A 27,792-nucleotide genomic window follows, 5' to 3' on the forward strand; every position below is an offset into this window, starting at 1 on the left:
ATGAGTGTCCCACTCTTTATATAAGGCTCTGATACCTGGTTTGGGAGGGAAACTAGGCAGAGAGATGCCCACTAGAAAAAGCACCTCAGCAGTTAACCTCTGACAGAAATCATAAATGTGAGAGGAAAGTTGATGACAAGAAAGCTTGGGAGTACCTAGTTAAACATTCAGTAATTACAGAGGAGGAGGAGTGGGAATCTGAAGTGGTGGGTGTGTAGATGGTTGTAATTCCAGGAGATCATAAATTTAGAAGTTATCTGGGTTTTAATTGTTTACAGTAAACTCAAAGGCAGGTCAGTGTTGTTGGCCATGGACCAGTTACTTTCTTAAAGACATGCATGTATTATGTATACCTACAGACAGTTTTACATATAAACATGTCTTTGGTCTCTCTTTTTGCCAGCTGCCCCAGCTGTACCCCTTTGACTCTTGGGGACTCACCTCAAGAGTGTTAAAACTGCTGTGGAACATTTTATGTTTGGTCCAAAGGGCATTCTGGGTTGGATTGATTTTGTCCCTTAGTTCATGATTAGCAGAATTGCTTGTTGTGTTGCTCTGGCAGTAGCCCAGTGGTCAGATCTAGGACATATATCTGAGCAGCAATTGTGTGAATGAAGAATTTGCAGTCCTGGAATAGTCATTAATAGATTAAAAACCAGATCAGAAGTGCTAAGCTTTCCTGCACTGATGATTTTGAATTCCTTGTAATTCAGTAGACTCATTTCTTCAGTGAATTTTTTCAAAGGAGGTAAGCTAGAGGTGGCAGTGTATGTGTAAAGGGATGTTTAAATATCTTGGTTAGGTAAATGCATGCTTCCCACAAATTCATGCAGTTAGTGGCCTAAAATATCCATCATCTAGCTGTATCTTCAAACATCTAAATATATTTGAGACTCTCTTTATTCAGCAGTCTGACATTATAACGTCTGAGTTTTGGGTGTAGCTGTCTTTTATTGTAGTGCTAGGTCAGACTAAATATGTCAGCTTCAGCTCAGGCTCTAAACAGTTCAGCTGCAAAGGAACAAACTACTGCTCAATAAACCTGAACTTTATAAGGAGCATGAGCATGAATGCTATTGTAGTAGTTACATACTTACTAGTACTGGAAAAAGCAGGGTTGTGTCTCTTACCAGGTTGTGAACTTCAAGGGCTGTATTAAATGACTACAGTATCTGTGTTTCCAGACATCTGACTGTCAGAGCTGGAAGCTACTGTCTTATGACTACCTGAAAATTATTAACATTTGCAGTTCTGTAGCTGCATAGAGGTACCAGATGTCTTATGTTATCATGTGCCATGTAATCTCAAAATGCTGGAAACAAGCAGTTTCCTCACAAAGAAGATGCTGGTTTGGAATTGTCACAAGCACAATGTAGTTCTGATTTGGTTTTGTAAGGCTGTCCTGGATTTCACTAGTATTTCTGGCTGTGACTCCCAATAGAATTTGCAGATCAAAGAGCAAAATCTCAAAACTAAACCCAACCAACCCCCCCCCCCCCCCCCCCCCCCCGCAGTAATGATGTTTTATTTGTTTTTCTTTACAGGTTGATTAAAGAAAATAAAAAACATCAAGAACTTATTTTAGAAATCTGCTCAGAAAAGGAGAACTTAAAAGATGAATTGAAAAAACGAACAGAAACAGAAAAGCAGCACCTCAACATTATTAAACAGGTACAGATAATAAACCAGAAGCGCTGTTTAGTGTCAGACTTGTATACAGTGTTAAACAGTGGCAATAGTGACAAGACATCCTTGGTAGCATAGAGAAGGAGAGAATGCCTGTGCTTATTATGCTAAACTTAAGGGGGTAAATCTGCTCTTCCATTCCAAGAAATATTCTTTGTCTAAAAGCAGATAGTGTCTTTGGATAAATTGACTTTCTACATTCACTTCACTTAAATGTTCTGTTTCTGCAAGTCTCTCTTCAAGTCAAGAGAGTTCCCATTTCATGGGTTGCCCTCAAAGGTGAGTCTTGTGTACCTTGGCTTTCTGCTGGAGAAAGTGTATGTTGAAGGCTGTGTCATTTTACAGAGAATGATGCATTCAATCTTTCATCCTGATGGGATGATTTATTTCTTGTATGTAGGCTTAAAGGAGGTCTTAATTTGTCATCTTTATCTTCTGTTAACTCCTATATCTGCTAATAGAAGTGGCTGGAGGTGTAGTTACAGCAGTTAACAATATGTGGAAAGTGTATAAAGAGTAGAGCATATTAACTGTGGTCTTTGCATGTTATTTTGGTATTTTCAGTTACTGTACACAAGCATTTCCCTAGTGAATTGTTAGAACCATGACAGGTCAAAGAGGAACATAGAGCGTGCATTGGTGTAGGCTGTTATTAGTATGGGAAGGAAGGTATCATCTCAGATGTCATTGCTTGTTTGATATAAAGTTATATGCTAATGTTCCTACAGTTTGTTGCCCAGCTTCATACACTGATTACAGCTTGGGAATCTGCCAGGAGAGAACATTTAGAATACTAATTTGTCAAAGTACTGCTGATACTACCCTAGTTGTCAGGTTTCTCCGTTAGTGTCTGCATTGCGCAGAAATCTGTTCCCAAAGCAGTGTATTGGGCTAGTAGTGCTGCAGAGGAATGTTCATGTATGTAAAAGCTTAGTCTGTCTTTTGTTAATGTCAAAGAATCTTAAAAATCCATGATGTGATTGAAAATGGAATTGAAAAGTCTTGTTTTTAAGCTGCAAACTGGAATTGCATATGCCTGAATATAAATCAGTATGAGAAGCTTACTCATTCTCTCTTGTTTGTGTTTCCATGATAGCTTCATGAAATCATACAGTGCTGTATCATGCAACAATTGCTTTATCCCATTTGGGGGGGGGGGGGGGGGGGGGAACAAATTGTAAGGGAGTTTGCTTTGCTTTCTGGTTGGATAAGTAGGATGGTAGGATTTGTGATATTACATGCTTCCAAGTAATATCAGAAAATACCAGTATGGATAATACCTTTATACTGTAGTTGGGTAGCACCTGAAGTTGTAAGAGACATCACAGTAAAACACTTGAAGTTTCTTCATTTGTGATGTGTTTTATTTTACAATTTGTAGATTAGTGTGTTCTGCTGGCTTTCAAGTCAATGAAAGCTTGGCTGCGCTCACAGCCATAAGCAAACCATAAAGACGTGCTTGTACACGTAAACCTTTTGGTATGGGCAGTGATTCATTTGCAGAGCTGAAGAGGGTGTGATCAATTTATTGTGTGGTAACAGAAACATTTGAGGTTTTGCTTCCCTTTTATTCTTCCAGCAGTTCAGAGTAGCCCAAAAATGTAAGATATGGACCCTGTGCTTCTTACACCTCACGCCAACCCCAAAACCAAGCCAACTTAACTGTGGTGACTTGGCTTCCCCTGGAGCAAGCAGATAGTCATTAAGGCACAATTTGAACAGCCTTTGGACCGTATTACAGCTTATGCTCACAACTTGCTCTTGGGCTGCTGCCGCTTGTACTGGACTTGCCTAGCTGTGCAGTGAACATGCACTGGATGTGTTCCAATTGAACACTGGTAATTATTCTTCAGCTGGATCACTGACTTGCTTCACTAGGTGGTTAAAAATGTGCCAGCACAATGACTAAGCACCTCTCTATTTGCTGGGTTATTTTTCAAAGATTTAATTCCCAGTTCAGTTTGAATGCATGACTGCTTTGCTGGCATGGTGGAGGATATGGCACAGGGATAGCAACAAAAGGGTGTGGAAGGTGAGGCAGCTTCAGAGAGCAGCCAGCTCTACTCTGGCATCTCAGCATTTTCCTGTCAATTTAACTTTTTGTGTAGTAAATTACTATGCCTCATGTTTTACTTGACTTGATGCATCTTCAGTCTTGCTGAAGATGAGAATTGACATCTTTCACGCTCATGCTGTAATGCAAAGCTAGGTGTCAATAGGGATAGTTGCAGCTTGACAAGTGTAAAATACATGTAAATATCTGTTGAAGCTTCTAATGTTGTGCAAAATTTTCTTGCCTGTATGAAACACAATTAAAGTCTTATTTTCCCTATAATTATATAATAATCTGTTTTAGCTGGAAGCGAGAATGGAAGAGCTTAATAAAGAATTGAAAGCTAGTAAAGACAAACTTGTAACTCAAGATGCAGCAGCCAAAAATGCTATTCAGCAGTTGCATAAAGAGATGGCCTTTCGAATGGAACAGGTAATATGGAAAACCTTTAATTGTTGAAATCATCTTATGAACAACCTTAGTTCTGGTAGGAAAAATGTAGCCTCAGTTGTTAGATAACTGGGTAAGGCAGGATGTTCCAAAATGGGAGCTACCAGCATGAAGTTATGTATGCTTTTTTGGTAAGTGTCATCAGTGAATTTCTAAATAGCTGTTAACATTTTAGGGTGCCTGATAACTGTTTTTAATGTGTATATTTATCTGTGTGGAATTGGGCTCTTGAGGCAATCTCATTTTTTTTGCCTATAAGCTGATCCTGCTTCAGAAGGAAGTTAAAAAAGGCTGGCAGTGGCTTTTTCAGTCAGGATATCATGAAATTAATATTTTTCTTGGCTCCAGCACAAAGCTTTTATTTTGTATTACTGAAAACAGATTATTTTTTTCACTTCTTAGTATCATATTATGCCAAGTGTTTTCTCTGTTGTGTGAATTCTAAAGCTATATTCGATTTTTTTTTTTTTTTTTTTGTTATTTTTATGTAATTTGAAGCAGAATTTGTTAGGTGTGGGGTGAGGGGAATCTGCAGAAATAAGACACTGTATATTGATTGTGCAGTTGGCATGTGGGTGAGGGAAGGCAGAGGAGTAGCACTGGTATTTGCAAAATTATTTTGTTACTGAATCTTACCAAATACACTTGTTTCCTTCTGAAACAACAAATTATAGTCCAAGTTACTAATATATTGATATCGCATTTGAGATGTTTGGCTGTGAAGCTGCAGCTGCTTAGATACAGATTTACTGTTAGAAGTATGAGTAATTGCAGTACTTAAGTGGGATATAACGTTAGTCTTTGCAAAGCTGGACCTTTTGACTCCTACTCTGATACTATACTGTGATACTGAAAATATCCAGTAATGTCCTATGAAGGCTAATTATGAAATACAGGATTGATTCCTTCTGTCTTCATATTTTTAAGGCAAACAAGAAGTGTGAAGAAGCACGCCATGAGAAAGAAACAATGGTGATGAAGTACGTCCGAGGGGAGAAGGAGTCGCTTGATCTCCGAAAGGAAAAGGAGACACTTGAGAGAAGAGTGAGAGATGCAAACAAAGAGATAGAAAAGCATACTAATAAAATCAAACAGCTTTCTCAGGAAAAAGGAAGGTTGCACCAGCTCTATGAAACGAAGGTACTCTAAGCTGTGTGACTTGAGTGAATGATTAAAAGCACTATCAGAACAAGCTTATCACTTGTTTGCTGTTGGTGGAAGAAACCTCTTTTCTTTCAGTTTGGCTGTACTACTGTGAAAAAACCCTTTTCTTCAAGGGAAGGAGAGGAAGTTACTGAGTTCTCATTGCCTTTTTGAAGTTCCTTTTCATATTTCCTTGAATATTAGTTTGTGAAGCATGAGGGCTTTTTTCTTTAACTGAAAAAACTGCTTGTTGCAAATGCCTGGATTTTGAGGGAATTTCTAGCTTGGTTGGATTTATTTTAAGATTGTAATGACATTAAATTCTTGCAGTCTCTTGCTGGTTTTTGTGTGGTTTTGCTCTGTATTTTCTGTGGTACTAGAAATTAGTAATAAAATAATAGGATTTTTCAGGCTCAATTCAAATAATCTGCCATTCTTTTTTTTAGAAGCTGGTAAGAGATTTCCACCAGCCTCTTAAATTTTCCAGGTCTTCTTTTGTTCTGCTTCATAATTCTATTTCATATGAAAGACCAAAAAATGGGTAGTAAGGCTCAAACTTTGTTTTGGCCCTCTTCTGGGCAATTGTACTATGCACAGAAGGGTCAGAAAAATACATCATAATTCTAAAAGTTAATGTTTCCATTAACCACCATTCACTACAGAATCCTGTCTCACATGAACAGGAAGCAGGAGTGTGAGTTCAGGTTTTCTAAACAAAACGTAATATACTCTCTGTCTCCTGAGGATTACACTAAAGCCTTATAGGACTTGTGCTGCCCTCATATGGTGCTGCTTTAAACTTCTTTTGTAAGATGAGCCTATGGCTTCAGAAACACAGAATGGAAGTTTGATTTAATGCACTGGTTTACGGATGTTAGTGGAGAAGGTTACACTAGGAGTATGCATGTGTTTACATCCTTCTTGGCACAGGTTAGTGATTTGACTTGCATATCATTGAAACATAGAATGGTTTGTGTTGGAAAGGACCTTAAAGCTCATCTAGTTCCAACCCCTGCCACGGGCAGGGATCTATTCTACTATACCAGGTATGTTTTGCTCACGCCAGGTGCTCACACTGGTTTGCACCTCTGTAGTTAGTATTACCATTCCATTAGTGACACTATTATTTTTCTGTAGCTTTGTATAATATATGATTTTACCACTTCACACCTGTGATTTCTCATCCTTTTACCAAAAAAGAACAAAAACAGGGCCATGCAGCTTACACAGGAGATACTTATTTTAGATTGGAGCACTATGCCATACTTTGACTTTTAAAACAAATATGTAACATTGATGTATACAATGAATATATAGTCTTACCTTGCTATTCAAACCAGAACACTAATGGGCTTTTTTCCAGTGTATTATGGACTAAAGCATTATTGACTGCTCTCAAGAATGTGCATGCTTTTGTAAAATCCACACATTTAAGGAAAATAAAACCCTGCATTTGACACTTGAGCAGGAGACTTGTTGTAGAAGCACTGGATGATTTAATGGCTAAAATAAAATCCATGACATTTTCACAGGATGGTGAAGCCACTCGACTCAACAGAGAAATAGAAAAATTGAAAGAAGAAATTAATTCTCACGTTATCAAAGTCAAATGGGCTCAGAACAAATTGAAAACAGAAATGGATTCACACAAGGTTAGTGAAGTGGTGCTGATACCATGACGTGAAAATGTAGTCAGAGGAATGTAGTTACTATACTGTGTGTATATTACTAAAATCTGTTTTTAAAGTGGGTTTTGTTTAATATGAATGCCTGCAGCTAAAGCCAGAACAGTGCTTTTAAAGATACTGATACTGAGATGGAAATGTTGAAAAGAGGTGAGAGGAGGATGTGTGGGGGAATTCTGTTTAATCTGGTGATGAACTTTTAATTTGGGGGTGTTTTTGTGTTTTGTTAATTAACCGTCAGTTTTTACGTGATGTTAAATCTGTCATCCGAAAATGTTCATGGCACGTAACCAGGAGATGCTTTTGTTGTGCTTTCAGTGTTGGAACAAACAAAATTGCATGAAGTAATAGTTGAATGGAGGCAAGATGAAAAATAATGCCAGATGGGGTTTTTTATTGTTATTTTGTTAATTCTTTCCTGACTGAAATAGGAAGCTTGTATTAGGAAAAATGCTTTTCCCAGATAAAGGTAGATAAATAGGTTTAACCCATTATTTTCTCCTGTTTTTATAGGAAACCAAAGAACGTCTCAAAGATGCAATGACAAAATTAACTGAAGCAAAAGAAGAAGCAGACCAGATCAGGAAAAACTGTCAAGAAATGATAAAAACTTATCAGGTAGGCATGTGTTCTTAGGAGGTGAAATTAGTGTTTAGCGTTTGAGTCTTCTTTATTCCTCCGTTTCTGTCTTAAGCTGTATCGGGAAGAATTATCTCGTGTAAGCTGAAAAGCTGAGATGACTAGTCACTGGTTCCTTTACTTGGAAAGTTGTTAAATAGAAGGGGGAATGGTTCTCTTGATTGACGTGCAATGTGGAGGTCTTGCTTGGCACGTTCACATTCTTATATGTGATGTGAAAAGCTGTGTATATGCTCAGAAAACCATAAAGGGGAATGTGAAACTCTCAAAATCTGCTTATGTTCTTTTAGGAGTCAGAAGAAATTAAGTCAAATGAATTGGATGCAAAACTCCGAGTAACTAGAGGAGAACTAGAGAAACAAATTCAGGAGAAGTCTGATCATCTGGAGGTAAGTATGTGGTGTGGGGAGGCAAGTTGGCAACTTAGTAGTTAAGAATGCCATGAATTTTTAATGTTGAAAATCTTATTTTAAGCTGCTTACAATTTTTGGCCTTATATTTCATCCTATACTACTATACTTACATCCTAAGTGTTTGCCTCCAGATCTGCTTTTTGGAGGATTTTTTCAATTACCTTGGATTTGTGTATTAAAAATGAAGTTATGGGAAACGTATGATATGGTGAGGATGAAATAACTGCATTTTGATTTATAAACGTGAGTGTTGCTTTAATTTGGAGTACAAATTCAAACGACAGGCAGACCTTTCTCTGACTGGTATTTGACCAAGCTGTGTGGCAAGGAGAGACAGCCTTTGTTCTGTGTAGAAATTTGCTAGCCCAGAAGCTGAATTCTCTAATGATTTAGTACCTGCTCACAGCTCAGATGTGCATACGCTGTCTTCAGAGTTAACCAAGTGCCTAGAACTTTCCTCGGCGGCTGTTGTGGCATAGATTTGTACACCTAAAACCAGAGTCTGTAATCTCACTTTTGTTCTCATTTCTTTTGAGAATAAAGCAGCTTTTAGGCTTTGCTTTTTGAATAAGTAAAACAAACCTTTAGGGTACCTGTTCTGCCTCAAGTCCTTTCAGCTGTTCTGGCCTGCATTGGCCTGGATATTTTTGAGATGCCACTGTCCATTTAGATTTCACAAGGAGCTTCTCACTCTTTAAAAAGGTGCATCATGCTAAAATAAAAGAACTGGAAGACTTGAAGAGAACATTTAAAGAAGGCATGGATGAGCTTCGAACGTTGAGAACAAAGGTAATATGTGCTGTGTTGGGTTACAGTGGGGCTGAAGGTATACTTCTTTTGGAATAAGTGGTGTGACTAGATGGGCTGACTTGAGACTAGTAGTAGTATGTAACTGTTGACTCTGGGTAGCCTTTCTCAGGATGTTTCAATTGATCCATAGTACAAAGTGTTGTTTCATGGTACATACCTTGTTTGACTGAAAAGTGGGGAGGAACAGTTTTGTAGACATCCAGTAAATTTAGTAACTTTGGAAAAGGAAAAAAATACTTGTAAACTCTTCCCACCTGTGAAGCCAGTTCTGCAGAGTACATGCGATCTCTGGTAAGGAGTATGTGCTATCCATAACTTCTGAACAGTTAATAGATTAATGTGCAAGTCCCTCCTTCCAGAGCAGGGATTTGGCTCAAAAGGATCTTAGAAAAAAGGATGAAGACATAATATGGGGTTGGTCTGGTAACTGGGGAAAAATGATGTCTTTGTGTCGCTGTCCATTAGACTGATAAGTTTGAGGGTCTGGACAAAATTAATGTTACTCACACTTGTTTAATTTGGTTATTTTTTCCTTTTTCTCTTTTGTGTCTGTTTTAATCAAAAATACTTCTAAAATGTTCTAAGCTTGGCTTGGAGCCACCAAAAATGACACAAGAGCTTTGTATAACAATTTAGACATTTGATCAGAATGATTCAGTTCTGAAGTTTGGGAGAATAAATAGCTTCTGATTTATTGTTATGTTTTTCTTCTATTTAGGTAAAGTGTCTGGAGGATGAGCGCTTAAGAACAGAAGATGAGTTATCCAAGTATAAAGAAATCATTAATAGACAGAAAAGTGAAATTCAGAATTTGCTGGACAGAGTGAAAACTGTGGATCGGCTGCAGGATCAGCATCAGAGGTACAGCTGTGCACTTTGGGAAATGGCTTAAAAGATTATCTGGGATATGGAAAGTTTTTGCTTACTGAAATTATTGATGCTTTGATTTGATCTTTGATTTGAATAATCCATGTCCTAATGTAAGTGTTTTTTCTAATCTAAATCAATATTGTTAGTACTGGAGATAACCTTGACAGCCTCTTTATTAGACAAGAGGATTAAGACTAATAAATCTAATTTAATGTCTGTCTTTATTACATTAAGTGCTTGCTTTCTGGCACACTCTATAGGAAGTTAAGTCTTCCAGATGTTTACCCAGTGCTTGGTTTACTAAAAGACTGGGAAAAAGCAGCTAAACTGGAAAGATAAATTGCTTCAAAATTGTGGTGGATGAATGAAAGTATTTCACAAAAACAATTTTATGTATTTGCTATTTTGCAACATAAATGGCTGAAATAAATCAATGCCATAGTTGTTCAGTTTTAAGTCTTCCGAAATGTGGAATTAGCCTAAAAAATCCTGAAGGCAGGGTGCAGTACATCTGATGTCATCCTTTGGTAGTCCAATGCTAGCTGACTTCTGTCATCGACCACACAAACTCCTCGTTCTTGTAGCTGGAAGCATATAACATACAGCAGTAGAGTTCTAGCAGAATTCAGTTACTTAGTTTTGCTAAATTATAGTTCATTTTCAGAATTATTAATGATTGAGATTGCCTGAGCCTCACCTCTACTTGAAGAAACATGTTGAGATGAGATTTAAATTTGAATATATACAGTCCGTGTGAGAGAAGTGAGAGGTTTTTCTGCTGCTGTTGGAAGATAAGGTTTTAGAATGATGTGGGAAATCCTATGACTGAACAAGTATGAAATAATATTGTAAGAGCAAATGAGAGGAGGAAGTTTTTAGTCTGTAACTTTAACAGCTGTTTAATTTTGGAATTAATTTCACTCACTGAAAGGTAGGTTGTATTGTCAGTTACAGTTCTTTCTCAAATGGATTTCAAGTGATAAAGTGTCTCCTAATGGGAGTGCTTCAGTAGAAACAAGAGCTGTTTTGTAGAGGGATAGTGGAGTGAGACAGTCCTTTGAATAGAGCTGCACTGTTTGGAAAAGGATGCTTGAGAAGTCACTGTACCGCTGTCCTAGAGAAGCACAAAGCTGGAGTATTTCCCCATCTCTTAAAGACAAGTCCTCTTATGGAATGGCTACCTTTGGGTTTGCAGACCTTCCTTTTACCTACAGAATGTTGTTTTGAAGGTTTTGCTTATACTCTATACTGAAGCTTATGAAGTGAAATACAGAGAAACTGTCTTCCTTGAGGAGGCAAATGACTACACATTATTCTGTGGGATACAGATATCCGTCACGTCATGAAATGAAATCTGCAAAGTCCCTTGGCATTTAGAACGATCCCGTGACAAACAGATGGCCCAGCATCATTAATTATTTCTGTGTCTTATTTGGTCTTGACCTAAATGCTTTTATTTCAGCAAAGTTTTGTATCCTTAAGCTCAGGCTGTCCCTAATGAGATACAATTGTTTTGACAGAGATGAACAAGAAATCAGTGCTTTAAAGGAGGAAATAGATGGTTTCAATTCTCTGATTGCTGATCTTCAGAAGGACATTGAAGGTAGTCGGAAAAGAGAATCTGAGCTATTGATATTCACTGAAAAATTAACCAGTAAGAATGCCCAGCTTCAGTCTGAAAACAATTCCTTACAGAGCCAGGTGGATAAGCTTTCTTACAGTGAAAGAGAGCTGCAGAATCAACTGGAATGTGTTCAACAGACTAAGGATGATCTGGTGAGTACAGCATGCAGCTTGTTTTTTGCACTAATAAGATGTCTGATACCGATAAAAGAGACTGACACCTTGTGTCTTTACTTACCTGACCACAATTACTCACCGAGTTTGCCAGTTGGGTAGAATAATAGCAGTGGGATGTGAACACCTTGTTTCCTAAGGGAAAAGAAATCCTGAGGCGTGCTGCACTGGAATGAGGGGGTGTTACTGTGGTTCTCTTTCTGTCTGTCTTGGAATACAGAGTTGTTATCTTGTGCAGCTGTCATTGAAACAATCAAAATGTAATTTCAGGAACTTATCACTGTGAACTGTTTCTTAGGTCCAATTTGTACTATGAGATAAATGTAATTTTTAGTAAACTCAGTGTGTCATGGAGTGTAATGTGACTGCACTGTACAGCTCTCTACAGCTATGCAGATCTGTAGAAGGAAGACTCCTTAACTACCTCAAAAACATTTGCATAATGTACTGTATCATGCAGTACAAAATAGCTCAGGAGTCTTCCTGCAGCATTGCACTGTGCTGCATATCCTTTTGCAGTGGTAATCTTTAGCCTAAATAATAAATGTAAAATGTGAATGATTCTGAGGTGAAAAGTGCAGAATTAGAGCTTTGTATGGTTAAGCTGGAGCTTTTTTTTGTATATGACTGAAAAATAAAACTGCAATTTCAGGCCACCAGGTTACAGAAGGAGCAGGATCAGCGAAAGCTGGAGGTTGAGACACTACAGGCTCAACTGGCTTCAGAGCAGAAAGAACTAGCAGCACTGAAGACCCACGTGGATGAACTGAAAGATGAACTGGCTACCCAGAAGCGCAAGCATGCAGCAAACCTGAAAGATCTTGCAAAACAACTTCAGCTAGGTTGGAATTATTCTTGGTTATAATGAATCAGTTCCCTCTGTAGCCCACTACAGTGTCTGGTAGAGATGAGGGTCCTGTCTGTGTAGTTTGAGTGTGGCACATCAAGCTCTCCCTGTTTCTAAAGACAGTGAGAGTGAGTGAACAAGTTAAATCTTGTAGAGCAGAAACTGCAGTTCAGGAAACAATCCTTAGTGCCAATTTTCAGTCTTAAATGCGACGTCTGAAATTGGTGTAGATATAAAATGAAATATTTGTTTTCAGTAGAGCTTGGTCTTTGTTATCACATACATGACTACAGAAATGTCACTGTGGGTATATTTGGATCCTGGTCTGTGTAGGAGTACATTCAGAAGTTACTAGAAGTTTCTTACTTCCTGTGACTGTATCAGGAATTGCTGGTGACAGTTCAATTTTTTTTTAGTATATTTAACAGGTTTTTAAAGATAGATATGGAGAGACTGATGACTAATTCTGTCAACAAATAGAAGTCATTAAATACCCAATAATACATATGCTCTGAATGCAAATAGATTTGAATATCAAAGCCTTGCACAATGCCAAGAGGATCTCTTCTCTGAAATAGTTCCTCAAAAGAGTTCCATATCTCTTCCTGTACATAAATGAACAGTTCTGCACTTTCCCTCTTCATCCCTGATGAACTGAGTGGTTCTTCTGGCACAAGTGCTACACTCAGTTCCCAGTAGTCGTATAGTTGAGAGATCTTAGAACAGAGTTGCCATTCTGCCATTCATCAGTTATTTACATGGCGGTCCTATTCAAAAGTAAAATCAAATTTAAATCTTACGGTTCCCAGTTAATCCTATGGATGACAGCTTCAACTAACAACTGCTGCAGGGTGTAGGGGTCATTGTGGGTGTTGCATCCAGGTGCTTCATGGTTGAGGCAGGGAGAGGAGCTGCTTGGTGGGTTTTCTGAGTTGCTACCTTTACCTTTTAGTTGTCAAGCCCTGTTAAATCAGTGCGGATCAGAGACAACTCGAGGTTTTGTATAGTGGGTGACATTGATACTTGGGTTTTATTCTGCTGTTGTTAACCATCATTTTGTTATACTTTTAGCACGGAGGAAATTGGATCAGATGGAAAATGGTAATTATGACAAAGAAGTCAGCAGCATGGGGAGCCGTTCCAGTTCATCAGGTAATATCGCACATAGCAGGGCTGCCAAAGCAATCCTTTCATTTTAATATGGTTGCCATGGCATGCTGCCCTAAGCCTTGCTCTTTCTGTGCTTGTGCAGCCTCCCAGTAAAGCTGACAAAATAGCCTTTAAGCAACAACAGGCACTTGGCTGAATGCAGTTGTCGGCTCTTACTCGTGTTATGAGATTGAAGTTTAGTGTTTATAATGTTTGTGTTCTTGTTCTTTTTCAATGCCTACCTTTTTTACTTTGTTGCTTTTATGTTCAGAGGGCTCCAGTTTATAGAGGACCCTCATGCATACTGCCAGAGGCAAAGCAAAGATGAGCAATGGCTTCCAACCTTGTTTAATTGCACTATTTACAGTTGCAACTGTGTAAATGAGAAATCAATTGACATGTTTGGAGGCATCAGTGTATCTGTGTCAAGTTCATTACTTTCTATCCAGTTAGAAGTGGTTATCTTTAGGGTAGCAAACAACATCTGTTTTCTTCCCCAATATCTTTGGGTTTTAAGTTGGGTTAGTTGTCCAAGTGTCCTGTAATCTCAACTGTATGAGAGAGGGAAGTACTTAGAAGAAGACAAAGAAAATAAGATACTTCAAGCTCTAAGTGATCAGTTTTGCATAGTGTTTATATAAAGGGCTTTTTTCAGTCTGCATGGTTTTCATAGTGCTGCAATTTTAGCAGACCAAAACATAGAATCATAGAATCAACTAGATTGGACAAGATCTTTAAGGTCATCAAGTCCAGCCATTACCCCAGCACTGCCAGATCCACCACTAAACCCTGTCACTGAGGGCCTCATCTACATGGTTTTTTGAATACTTCCAGACACAGTGATTCCACCACTTCCCTGGGCAGCTTGTTCTAATGCCTTATCACCCCCTCTGTGAAAAAGTTTTTTCTAATATCCAGTCTAAACATGTATGCTTAAAATCAGCTCAGGTTTGTACAAAGCAATATTAATGAACATGAGGATATTTGTGCAGGAATAAGTATTACTGAAGCAAGCACACTTACGCTAAAGGAGCTATGCCAGTGTTAGGGGACTGTATTGCTGACTGCATGTAGCACTTAAATGTTAAGGACTGTTTATATAAAACCTCACTAACATATAAGGGAAACTGACATTCTGAAGGAAGCATTTTAAGCTTCCGAAATGTAATGAATTCATACACTGCACTGATAGAGATATTTTGCCTGGTATGAAAGCAAAAAGAGCTTTTACAAATACGAATGTATTGGCAGGGTCCCTGAATGCGCGCAGCAGCAATGAGGATCGGTCGCCTGAGAATACTGGATCTTCAGTAGCTGTGGATAGTTTCCCAGAGGTGGACAAGGCTGTCTTGGTTGAAAGAATACTAAGGCTGCAGAAGGCACATGCTCGAAAGAATGAGAAGATGGAGTTTATGGAGGATCACATTAAACAGCTGGTGGAGGAAATCAGGAAAAAAACAAAGTATGTTCTGAGTCCTCTTAATACAGTTTTTCAGTGTTGAGCTGGTGCATTAGACAAGTATTCTGGATTTTATCTAAGACAAGTAATGGAATGGAAATATTTAAAGCAATAAAAATATTGCAGTGTTAATAGATCTTAAAGGTAAGATTAGTCTTGAGGTATTTTTGATTATCTTTTCCCAGCAGTTACAGTAATTACCTATTTGTCTATTACTAAGTATTTTCAGGAGGAATAGACTGGTGCAAGTGGGTTTTTTCGGTAGCAAAGTGGTCACCAGGTGCCTGATTTGAAGTGGACTGCTGCCACTGGCTAACAGGAGAGTCTGTTCTTTTCATGTGTTTAAAAGGGTGCTGATTGTGTCTGTTTCGGAAGGAGAATCTGCGTAATTCCAGATGGTAGTCTGGCATGCCTGTCAAACAGTGCATCTGAGTCTAAAGTGGTCAGGATTTAACATGAAACAAGATGCCACTTACATGGAAGTCTCTTCTTACAGAATCTCATCTTCTGGAACTTCATTTAGGAGGGGAAGAAACTATGGCATACACCTTCCTCTGGAAAGTCCAGTTACCTGTTAAGTATAGCCCTTGCTTAAGAAGCCTATGCATTTATGCCCATCTGGTGCCATTTAATAAACATGATCACAGCTCATGAAGGTTCTTGAGCAGAAACTTGTCTCATCTGTAGAAGGCTTAAGATTCCCTGTCCAGAGTCTTTCAGCAAAGTAAAGGCATTTTTTGCTCCAGTAGCAATATTACTTCCTCAGAATACTTCTAAATATGTAAACTTTGTGTATTGTAGTGAGTCAGCTTACCAGCACCTCCTATAGCTATTTTGGTGTCCCAGGTTTTCCCTGGCCTAGAAATCGCAGGAGTTGATTTTTACTGTCTTATTCTACCAGGAGTCTGAAGCTGCTTCAGTGTCTGATTTTCATTGCCTTGTAATGCTGGGATTTTCCTTTCAAATTTTTTCCCTCCCCCCCCCAGAATTATTCAGAGCTACATTTTGCGGGAAGAAGCTGGAACACTGTCATCAGAGGCCTCTGACTTCAACAAAGTACACTTGAGTAGACGCGGCGGGATTATGGCATCTCTGTATACATCGCATCCTGCAGATAGTGGTCTCACCTTGGAACTCTCCTTAGAGATAAACAGGAAGCTACAGGCTGTGTTAGAAGATACGTTACTGAAAAATATTACATTGAAAGTGAGTAGCTATGCCAGTTATCCCACACATTCTTGGAGTTCTGAGATACTGCCTTCAAAGAGATACATGCTGTTAAAAAGAGGTGGTTTTTCAGAGCCATATCACTGTGAATTGGTGCTGCTGGTAGCATTGGGTTAAGATTAAGTTAACATAATTCATGCTGAATGTCTGGTTTGGGACCCTTGTAGTTTGCTGCACTAATGAGTTGCTTCTTGAAACAAATTGTAGGCTGCCTGTGCAGGAAGGGGTCTTTCCATACTTTCCCTTAGTGAAATGGAGCCAGGGGCACAGTCTACGTGCCTGGCCCTGTGCCCTGTTCAGCTACTGTGGCAGTGTGTCTGCTGCAAGGGAAAGAATGGCAGGCTGGGAAATGTTGTGCAGGCTGCCAGCTGGACTGCAGTGTTCTGCAGGAGTTGGAAATCTCTTCCTATAATCATCATTTCCCTTAAATACTATACTTTCTAGACAGCTTGTAGAATATTAGTAACTGCAAAAAAAGACCTGCTGAGAGCTTTGCATCCTTTATTGAAATGAGCTTGGTTTTCTCCAGTTTGTCTAATCATTTGTGCTTGTTCTGGATACTTGAAAGTAACAGCCTGCTGACATATAAACAGTAATTTTAACTTCTTGGTGCATTTTGTGCTGACTCACTTTCCCTGTATAACTTATCCTATCCTTTTTTTTTTTTTCCACCCCCAAAGGAAAACCTTCAAACTCTAGGAACAGAAATAGAACGGCTTATTAAACACAAGCATGAACTGGAACAGAGAATAAAGCAGACATAACTAAAACTTCTGTGGAATAACCAACATGAAGATGCAGAAAAGGCAGGTGCGACACACCACTCTTTTTTACATTTTCCCTGGAACTTGATGGCCTGCCAGCACAAGCATCTGCTATTTTGCATATACAACCTTTAACCCTCCAGGCTAACTCGTGTGAGAGATCTACAGGGTTTGGCATCAGCATGGTTCTGTTTCCCCAGTACCAGCCTGAGGTGTTGCTGACTTTCACTACACACTACATTTATCTAACCCTTTTGTTGGCAATGCCATACAGATGCTTTGCAGTGCATACTGTGTTTTGAGTGAGTTGCAGTAAGATTTTAATTCTTGCACTGTATAATGAATCAGTCTCTTAATGACGGAGCTTGAAAAAATAAAACCAATTATGTCTTAGTTGCTGTGGAACATATCCAGTGTTACTGAGCTTTAAGGGCTTTCAGACATCATTTCCTTTCTTGCATATTTCTGATATTTAGGTTGATGAAGCATTTCTGACATTCGCATGGAAAAATGCTTTGTCACAAACCTTTGTTTTTAAATGGTGGCCATGATATTGCATATTTTCCGCTTTAGATTAACATTCAGCTGGTCAATTTCTTTAGTCAAGAGAAGTGAAACTATGGGATTAAGCAACTTTCTGAATCCTTTGAGTGTGTGTAATTGAAACAAATGTTACTTTGACAAATCCTGTAAATTAGACACATTGATCTAAAGAAGTCTGATAGTAGATAGCTGGTTAATGAAGTTCTCTGGCTTTCTGCGTAACTAACAGTATTTAAAAAGTAGGAGCTTTAACTGCCCACTTGTATGTGTGTACAGGCAGACATCATGATTGCATTTGTTTATAGAGACAAATGGAAGCTAACTAAATTTTCTGGTTAGACCAGCCAGTGAAAGTAATGGTAAGAAATGGGAAGTACATCTAAATGGGATTTTAACCTATCGGTTGGACTGTGAAATCTGGGTGACTGCTTAATTTTACTGTTGTGAAGAATTAGTTGGTCAAAATGGCACAAACTGAGAACTGTTATTTAGTCCTTCAGTGGCTGAGAGGGTGATGGAGAGAAGAATATCAAGGTGACAAGATTCTGGTTAGTCACAACATCATGTTCACATTTGAATTCTGGGATAAGTTATTTACAGGATATGTTTATTCCAGCAGTAAATGTATAGTTTCTTTATTCATTGCCTTTTGACCAAAATGAATTGACCAGATCACAGTGTAAACAGATACTTTGGGATTTTTATTAAATACCAAGAACTTCCCATTATCATGGAAAATAAATGTAAATTTAGCTAAAGCATAGCTATAGTATTTTAATTCGGAAGGATACAGGGCTGGGGCACTGGGCATCCATCTTACTGCAGGAGCCATTTGCATCATACACAAAACAGGGGGCCTAAATCCAGCACACAGGAGGATAATTTCTCAAAGCATCTCAGTGACTTAGGGGTGTGTACTCATTTTCAGGTGCCACTGAGTCACTTGAGCTTTGTAGTGAACCAGATTGACCAAGAACGGTCTCATTTGGTTTGAGTAGTTTGATTCAAGACAGTGCCACTTCCTTTTTACTTTAAAGATGGGCATCTCTGAAAGTCCTTGTGGGATCAACACCTGGGTTGTGGTCCAGAAGAGCTTTAAGAGTCTTGGATAGCAAGTCCCTTCAGTGTCAAAGGGTTAAGTATTTCTTTGTAAAGGGGGGTTGGAAACAAATTATTTAAATCCTGACTGAGCATTGTAGAAACTGAGTCTTTAATCTGGGTGGGTTTTATACATCTATTTTTCTAATTCCTGAGAGCATTATCTGAAGTGTTAGGGAATTTGGACCAGTGCAGTCATGGGACTACCTCTGCTTTACTGTTGTTTTAAGTGAGGGGAAGAGGAAAATACCTGGCTCTGCTGAAACAGATTTGTCACCAGCTTCCAGGAAGTGAACAGGCAGTTAGTGACTGAACTCGACCTGCTGAAAGGAAGTATCTAGAACAGTTTGCATGTCAAAACATAGCTTAGCTCTTATATGTTTATTTTCATGTAATGTACCAGGTCTCTGGATATTTTCAAGCTTTCAGCTGAATGACTCCAGTATTTTAGATACCATATTAATACTGTCATCATTTAATGTATGTTCTCCAGGTGTACAATGTAAATGAAGGAGAGGTGTGGTGCAGATGGAACAAGTGCAATGACATTGTGGAAGTTCTTATTTCTTTTTGACATGGTTGTTTTTCCTTTTTAAGTTATTTGAGCAACCGAGTTATCTGTCCTCCTGCCCTGCTGGAAATGCTGCTTTCTCTCTCTGTAGCATTAGTAGCTTCTCATGCTTTTTCTTGGTTATGGAGGTGTACAAAGCAACCAAAATACCACATTGTTTTCATGGACCAAAGCCACCTTCTACAGGTATTCTTTTAAGCATACCCCTTACAGATGGAAATTTCACTCTAGCTTGCACATTGGCAAATGACTATCCATCAAACCCAGAATGCAGTGAATACATCACTGGGTCAGCCAGCAACTTTGCTTCACAGTGTTGCTCGTTTCTGAGAGGCAGTGTTGTATTAGCCCCAGACATGTTGCTGGCAAGCCAGCTGCCTGTTGATTCCATGGGGTAGATTGTCAGGGGTGTAATGGTGTTGGTGCACGTAACAAGAACGCTTCCCCTGAAAGGTGGGTTTTTATGGGGTGGTTCAAATAGGTGAGCAGTAGCTGGTGTGCAGTAGCTTGTGAGCATAGGGCTTGGGTAGCAATCACGTTTCGCTTACCCTTGTGTTGGAAACTTTATATGGTGAACCTGAGATTGAAAACTGTCCTGCTGTAGAGAGATAAGTGATAAACTGATTTTTGAAGGCAGTCTGGAGCAGTCAGTTGCATAGCTGTCACTGAAATTCAGTGCCTGTTAGACATGGAACTGCCACAGGCTGCTTTTGAAAATCCCAAGCTTGTAGCTAGTTGTATCCTACAGGCTTAAGCATCTGTTTCTTAAATACTCAGGGTGCTCTTGGAATTCCAACATCACGCATCCAGATGTTGTTAGAGGCCCTACAGAAAAGCTGCCTATGCTCTTACCCCGCTCTCTAAAATCCATCATGTCAGTGTCTAAAGCCAAACCCTCTGAAGAATATAATTTTATGCTATAGAAATCAGTGGCTCATGGCCACATAGACTTGTGCAATAGTATTCCACAAAACAGCAGAGGTCAGTTTGTTCCTCGGATACATTGTCATCATCCTCACTGGTTGCTGCCAACACCTGCAATATCCAGCTGATAAAACCGAAGCTACTCTTGAGATACTTTTCATCACAGTATTTTGGTTCATAACTAAAAAGAAATAAAAGGAAATCGGAACTCTGGCTTCTGAGTGTAAATCTGGGAGCCCGCATGCTGCAGAGACCCCTATTTAGGAAGGGGCTCAGGGAACAAGATTTGTCCTGCTGTCTGTGGAAAACGGCTGTGATGGTAAATAGCAGCAGTAGGTGGCACTAGAAATTGGAGTTGCCGTGTCTCCACAAGGACCTGAAACCGGGCAGAGGGCAGACAGAGGGAGCTGGGTGGTGGCGAGATCTTTTCCAAGATGGAAGGGGGCTTCCTTCCCCCTTTTGTGTTTTAACTGAAGCTACGTCGAATCTTCCAATATATGTATGTATGTTGTTTGAATATACACAGAATGTCTATTGATTTAATTTTGTAGATACCCATTTCTGTATAAAGTTTTTGAAGATATCACTTTATGTATATATTGTACTTTGAAATAATAAACATACAAATGTATGGAAGTCTGTTTGGGGCTGCGGTTTGTACCATTGTTTACTGCTGCCTGACTCTAGGTTGTGCTGATAGCTCTCAGTGAAGGCCTGTGGTGGTGGAGAGGTGCTCCATGGTGGGTAGTCATCTTCAGTGAGTGGAAGCCTCCCCTTCTCCCTCACAGGGCTTCTCTGGGTAAGCTGTGCCAGTGTCTCACCACTCATAATAAAGAATTTTGTCCTAATCCCTAACCTAAATCTCCTCTTTGTCAGTTTAAAGCTATCCCCCCTTGTCCTGTCCTTACATACCCTTGTAAAAACTCCCTGTCCAGATTTCTTGTCCACCCCTTTTAGGTATTGGAAGACTGTTACAGAATCACAGAATCATAGAATAGCTAGAGTTGGAAAGGACCTTAAGATCATCCAGTTCCAACCCCCCTGCCATGGGCAGGGACACCTCACACTAAACCATATCACCCAAGGCCTCGTCCAACCTGGTCTTGAACACCGCCAGGGATGGAGCATTCACAACCTCCCTGGGCAACCCATTCCAATGCCTCACCACCCTAAACAGGAAAGAATTTCCTCCTTATATCCAATCTAAACTTCCCCTGTTTAAGTTTTAACCCGTTACCCCTTGTCCTATCACTACAGTCTCTAATCAAGAGTCCCTCTCCAGCATCCCTATAGGCCCCCTTCAGATACTGGAAGGCTGCTGTGAGGTCTCCATGCAGCCTTCTCTTCTCCAGGCTGAACAGCCCCAACTTCCTCAGCCTGTCTTCATACGGGAGGTGCTCCAGTCCCCTGATCATCCTCGTGGCCCTCCTCTGGACTTGTTCCAACAGTTCCATGTCCTTTTTATGTTGAGGACACCAGAACTGCACACAATACTCCAGGTGAGGTCTCACAAGAGCAGAGTAGAGGGGCAGGATCACCTCCTTTGACCTGCTGGTCACGCTCCTTTTGATGCAGCCCAGGATACGGTTGGCTTTCTCGGCTGCAAGCGCACACTGAAGCCGGCTCATGTGCATCTTCTTATCCACCAGCACCCCCAAGTCCTTCTCCACAGGGCTGCTCTGAATCTCTTCTCTGCCCAACCTGTAGCTGTGCCTGGGATTGCTCCGACCCAGGTGTAGGACCTTGCACTTGGCATGGTTAAACTTCATCAGGTTGGCATCAGCCCACCTCACAAGGTTATAAGGTCTCCCCTGATACCTTGAAAGCAGCTGAACTGCCAGTGAACTGTTCTTAACCAGGAGTGGGTCTAACTACACAGAGCTACACGGTATGGTCTGCGGTTGGAGGCGTTGCTACTACCCACACACAGCCTGGCAGCCAGTGCTCCTCTGTTGCGCTATGTGAACAAGAGGTGGCAGTGCATCTCTGCCGCATACCTCTGGTACTGCGCCTCAGGTCTAACAGCAGAGCCCAGGAGGACGGGGCTGCCCGTCTTCCATAGCATCACAGACTAGTTTGGGTCAGAAGGGACCTTAAAGTTCCAACCCCCTGCCACAGGCAGGGACACCTCCCACTAGAGCAGCTTGCTCCAAGCCCCTGTGTCCAACCTGGCCTTGAACACTGCCAGGGATGGGGCAGCCACAGCTTCTCTGGGCACCCTGTGCCAGTGCCTCAGCACCCTCACAGGGAAGAATTTCTTCCTAATGTCTAATCTAAACCTCTTGGGAACCTGTGTGAGACTTTTCCACCCTAAGGAGAGGTGATAGGTGTGCAGCAATTCAGAACTGCTGTGAGCTACTGCCAGTCCCTTGAGTCCTCCTTGCCCTTGTGTACTGTGAATTTGGCAGTCCCAGTAGCAAGGGCTGATTCCCTTGGCTCCACATCTGGGATGCTATTTGCTGCTCTGGTTTATTTATTTCCTTGAAGAAATCTAATGTACTTTGGGTTTTGGCCGTGATAGTATCGCTTTAACAAAAAACCAAACAACGAGAAATGATGCTGTCAGGTTGCTGGCTGTTCACTGTGCCTATGCTTACATCAATCTGAGATTGCCCTTGCAACCTGATTACAGGGAGATAGAAAAAAGGACAAAGGGAGGAGATGAAGGGGATAATTTACAGAGTTGATTCTGTTATCTCCCAGAGTACCTTAAATGAGAGAAGGAGGTATCCTCTTTTCTGTTGGAATTTAATGGCAAATTACCACTACCTTCCTAGGTGAGGGTTCCCAGTAAGGTTTTGGTTACTTTTACCTCTATGAATTGGTTTACAGCTCACTCTTTTCCTTTCAGACTTTTCCACTGAGCAGATACAGCTCTTTGTGACAGATGTGACCAAAACCCAAGGTTGATTTGTGCTCCCCAAGTACTTACCACTGCTGTTTGGAAACAACAGCCTGAAGCTGAACTTCCTCAAGTAGTTGTTTTGGCTTTGGTGGTGTTTGCAAGTACAACTTCTCACCCTGTTCTTAGTGAGGGCTGTGTTTCAGGCTGACACAGCACAGCTCTGTGTGCAGAGGAAGGGTTCTCATGCCACGTTAGTGTTGAGTACTTACTCCTGAAGTAAGCCAGTCTGATACTGGAGCTATTGGGCAATAAATACATAACCCACTGCTAGCAGTTCATTGTCCAGCTGACTGAAAAGAGGAAATCAGTGCTGCTATTTCCCCCCACCCCGGCTCTATTTCAGTGGGAGTTTTAAAGAGAGCTATGGTTGGGTTTTGTTGCTGCGGTTGTTTTCAGGCTATTTTGCATTAAACCACAGCGGGTCTGTGCCAGATTCTGCAAGATTTCTGCATGCATAGATGTAACCGTTGCAGTAGCAGCATACTGCTGAACAAATTGTTCTCGTCTAATGTGTATAAATGGGCTGTTCAATGTGTTTGTGGCCGTTCTGCTCTGGTGGATGCCCTATAGTCAGGAAATCTTTCAGCCTTCAGGTTTGGCAGGGCTCTTCACCATGTGCAGCTGCACACTGGTGTCAGAGGGGCTGCTCTATTTGCTCAAAGTGAAGCACCTTGCTCACTAAAAGGACGAATCCATCCTAATCTGCACACCTATGGGCTTCTTAAGAAGTTCCTATTTAAGAATAATTCCACGTGTGTGGAATAAGGAGAAGCAGCAGAGGAGCATGGAGAAGTCTGTAAGCTCTAACCAAAATGCTAATGTTTGACACGAGGTAGGTGGGCACAGCCTAGCAGGTACCTCCAGGGTGGCTTATGAGTCTTTAAATGCTGCCGTGGGCCAACCAACCTCAGCTCTTCAGGAGCCAGTGCTGCCTCTGAGGATGGAGGTGGCTGAAACAAGGTGCAAACGCAGGGCAATGTCTTTTCAAGTTGTGGCTGCAGCCAGAGGGGTTGTGAGGCTGCACGGTGAGAGCTCATTAAAGAAGGAGCAGCTCTGCTCCGGAGCCAGGCTGAGAGAGCTGGGCTGGTTCAGCCTGGAGAAGAGAAGGCTCCTTAAGGGGAGACCTTAGAGCAGCTCCAGTGCCTAAAGGGGCTGCAGGAAACCTGGAGAGGGGCTTTGGACAAGGGCCTGTAAGGACAGGACAAGGGGAATGGCTTTAACCTGCCAGAGGGGAGACTGAGATGAGCTCTTAGGCAGAAGCTCTTCCCTGTGAGGGTGCTGAGGTGCTGGCACAGGGTGCCCAGAGAAGCTGTGGCTGCCCCATCCCTGGCAGTGTTCAAGGCCAGGTTGGACACAGGGGCTTGGAGCAAGCTGCTCTAGTGGAAGGTGTCCCTGCCCATGACAGGGGGTTGGAACTGGATGAGCTTTAAGGTCCCTTCCAACCCAAACCAGTCTGGGGTTCTATGAAAAGTAACTCTGACAATGCTAGATCTGGAGTAATTTTAACTACCGTCAGTGCCTGGCACGGGGGAGAGAAGAAGGTGAGAATTCCTTGTATCAACATTGAGTAAAAGCAGCATATGGCCAAGTTATGGGTTGAAAAAACAAGCCCAGCGCCAGTCAGCCTAAACCTGTTCCATGGCTCTGCACATTCTGTAGAGTTTGGCAAGTCAAAGAGGTTGTAAAACACTGAACCTGGGCTCAGAGCTGTGACCTGTTCATGCTGTACATGGCTTGTACTATTTAGCTGGTGTGGCCTCACCTTAGAACTCAGATTATCAGGGAAATATTGCTTAGATGGACTCTGCAGACTGTTTAGGGGCATAACCCTTCTGGAGAAAGGATCTTCAGCCATAAGGTGAAGTGAGAAATCAGAACGAGCTGCTGTCATCTTGCCATGGGTTAACATCGAAGTGACACAGGCTGCTGGCAACCAGGCTCTGTCCCTAGGGCTCAGTAGGGATGGCTGGCATAAGGAACAGGCCTCCACTGCAGTGGAGGTGGAGACACGACTGTCCCAGGGGTGATGTTATCACCCCTGCTGTCCACCCGATCCCAAGCTGTGTGGCTCTTTGGCTCTTCAAGCAGCTCCTTATGCACTGCATGTGACTGCTCAGCCTTTTGACAAAGCAAGGACTGTGTGTTTCCCCTGGCAATGCCACACTGTAACCTACAGCCTGATGAAGGTGGTTGCACAGCTCCCACATCCTCCATGCTGCAGAGACAAAGCTCCTTGAGTGAGGCAGGGTGGCTGGCAGTGAAAGCCCTGCAGAGCTCTGAGTAAACCCTGCCCCAGAGTCCACAGACCCTTGTTTTGCTTGGCTTGAATCAGACATCACTGGGCTCTAGGAAGATCCAGCTGGAGCCAAGCAGGCCTTTTCCATCAGCAAGGACTGGCGGAGGAAAGCCTCCGCTTCATAAACCACAGAATGAAGCCAGCAGCCGTCAATCGAGGTACCCGTGCCATGGATGCTGTCCTTTGAAGCCCTCATGGGGCTATGCAATCCTGACACCAAGTGCATTGAGACAGTCTGCTGGCAGGGAGTGACTGCCACTTCAACATGTGGGACCTCTACCCCAGGACCTGGCTTGGACTCCTCAGGCAGGTGAAACCCCTGGAGCAGGGATGCGGAAGATTTGGCATCAAGCCTGCAGCACGAGGCACACAGATTACATTTTGTTACCTGAATTACGTCAAACCATTTCCCTCTCTCAGATTTCCCCTGCAGTCTTCCAAGGCTGCTTGTTGACGGTGCGAGACCAGTCAACTATTGCAAACTGACCTTAGCTTGCCTGGGTTGGTGGCATAACCCAGACCTTGCTGGTAGTGGTCACCTTGTAACGCCAAACCCACTGCAGCGTGTCTCACTACAGACAATGTCTAGGCAAATGCTGAGGCGCGGCGGCGGGTGAGCTCTGTCAAGGAGAGCATCATTTAGCGTTCCTTGGCTTTGGCGGTAGCTGAAACAATAGGAATGTCCCCAATGGCCGGGCCATTCAAGCCAAAAAGGCATCTCTAGGGAGCAATAAACGGAGGCAGTTACGTTGCGTTAATTGTGTATCAGAGCAAACACTGGAAAAACCCCAACCCGACCAACCAAAGCAGCGGGGTTAGCACTGACTGCCGGGGGAGGCTTCTGCCAAGAAAGCAGCCTTGGAGCAGACAGCAAGGAAGTGGGGCCCTTCCAAAGGGTGACTCAGAGCAGCCTTGCAGGCTCCTGTGCTGGCGCCCCATCCCCACCGTGCTGATGGGGGCACGGAGGAGCAGCTCCCAGGCAGGCACCATCCTATGTGCAGTGACCTTGTGACAAGCCCAGACCCAACGGTCAGGGAGGTCAGTGCAGGTCCTGACCCCTCATATCATAATCATAGAATGGTTTGGGTTGGAAGGAACCTTAAAGCTCCTCCAGTTCCAACCCCCTGCCACAGGCAGGAATAACTTCCACTAGAGCAGGTTGCTCCAAGCTCCATCCAACCTGGCCTTGAACACTGCCAGGGATGGGGCAGCCACAGCTTCTCTGGGCACCCTGTGCCAGCGCCTCAGCACCCTCAAAGTGATGTATAAACAAGAGGGAAAAGGAGCCAGTCTGGCCCCAGACCTGGCTTTGTTAGCTGAGGCTGTGAAGACAACCAGAAAACCCAGCTTGCTCTATCAAGAAGGTGCAGCAGACCTTCACCTGCGATGCGCTTTTCACTTGTGGGACTTCCGTACCTGTGATTCACTGTGAATTGAGGAACTGGGCTGGTCCGTGACACATTAAGGCTTGGCCTGAAGAAAGACTTGATTGCATGAAAACAACATGCTTAGAGAAAAAAAATGCCCTGTTTCAGTTTGGGTTTGTGCCTTTGATGGGCTTTAGAGGAAGGAAAGCTTGGGCTGGGCAGTATTAATCACAGTTTCAGGTTAGTGTGGTGTGCAGAAACACTGAGAACAAGTGATGCAAGCAGCCATGTGTGTTTTCCCTTGCCCTGATCTCAGCCCTCGCTGCTCCTTCAGGCTCTCAGGCTCTAGGGAGCTGCCCGTCTGCAGGACACAGAAAAGGCTTAAAACCAATGCATAGGGGAGAGGAAGGGGCTGGGAACTGGTTACCTGGGGAAGGCCTAAGGGATGGGACGGGGGGGGGAGAAATACATAATAGTTTTTAAACAGGCCATCCTGGCACAGGAGCAAACCCCGCAGGAGCAAACCCCACTTGCTTTTGGCATGTCACAGCCCCTCCTCTGTAGAATGAACTCAGCTCAATGCAAGCCCAGGTCTGGAGCACAGCTGACAGCATGACCTTAATTTCTCCTTGGTCCACCCCACGGCATCCAAAACATGCACTTTTGAGTGGATATATGTCAAAAGGAAACAGAAAAGTCTGTCCTTCTTTGGAAACGTGGCACAAAAATGGTTTGTACGAATGTGTTTACTTTGGAAATTTCTTTTGGGAAGTATCCTTCTGCGTTGGGCTCCATGGCAGCTCCCAGTCCCATCAATTTTCCCTTCCCCTCTTTCTTCTCCATGCCCCTGCCAGACCTTGCTCAGCTTTGGGATTACTCACATTGTGTTTCCACACCAATCATCCCATCGGCACCATCTCTGATTTAAACCTCGTGCTTCCAGTACCTGTTTCTTGCAGAATAATCACGGGGACAGGTTTTGTTCCTGTTTCTTCTTACATCTTATGACAAGAAGCCACGAGGGCAGATGCTCCTTGTGTTTCCAGTTTGCTGCTAGGCTCCTGGAGGCCAAGAGTCTGGCAAATTTACTCTGTGT

At 42.0% G+C, this 27,792-nt stretch overlaps 1 protein-coding gene across 3 annotated transcripts in view; it reads left to right on the forward strand.

Moving 5' to 3' along the window:
- The window catches only part of CCDC186 (coiled-coil domain containing 186), a 34,924-nt gene extending 17,539 nt beyond the window's left edge, over positions 1–17,385 (forward strand). Inside the window, exons 3-16 of one of the 3 annotated variants that reach the window (XM_061458673.1) lie at positions 1,545–1,671; positions 4,043–4,171; positions 5,117–5,329; positions 6,865–6,984; positions 7,531–7,635; positions 7,947–8,045; positions 8,772–8,858; positions 9,598–9,740; positions 11,270–11,525; positions 12,199–12,388; positions 13,465–13,545; positions 14,794–15,004; positions 15,988–16,207; positions 16,909–17,385. In XM_061458673.1, the coding sequence (XP_061314657.1) occupies positions 1,545–1,671; positions 4,043–4,171; positions 5,117–5,329; positions 6,865–6,984; positions 7,531–7,635; positions 7,947–8,045; positions 8,772–8,858; positions 9,598–9,740; positions 11,270–11,525; positions 12,199–12,388; positions 13,465–13,545; positions 14,794–15,004; positions 15,988–16,207; positions 16,909–16,992 (2,065 nt within the window). In that variant the 3' untranslated portion in view covers positions 16,993–17,385. Of the gene's footprint in view, positions 1–1,544; positions 1,672–4,042; positions 4,172–5,116; positions 5,330–6,864; positions 6,985–7,530; positions 7,636–7,946; positions 8,046–8,771; positions 8,859–9,597; positions 9,741–11,269; positions 11,526–12,198; positions 12,389–13,464; positions 13,546–14,793; positions 15,016–15,987; positions 16,208–16,908 lie in introns of those variants that run through there. The other 2 variants (XM_061458675.1, XM_061458676.1) reach the window with 2 other exon arrangements.
- Positions 17,386–27,792: the final 10,407 nt, after the last annotated feature.

This window comes from Pezoporus flaviventris, unplaced genomic scaffold, assembly GCF_033815535.1.
Source record: "Pezoporus flaviventris isolate CSIRO_AGI_PZ_B2104156 unplaced genomic scaffold, CSIRO_AGI_Pfla_v1 ptg000029l, whole genome shotgun sequence".
In the NCBI taxonomy this organism is placed as follows: domain Eukaryota; kingdom Metazoa; phylum Chordata; class Aves; order Psittaciformes; family Psittacidae; genus Pezoporus; species Pezoporus flaviventris.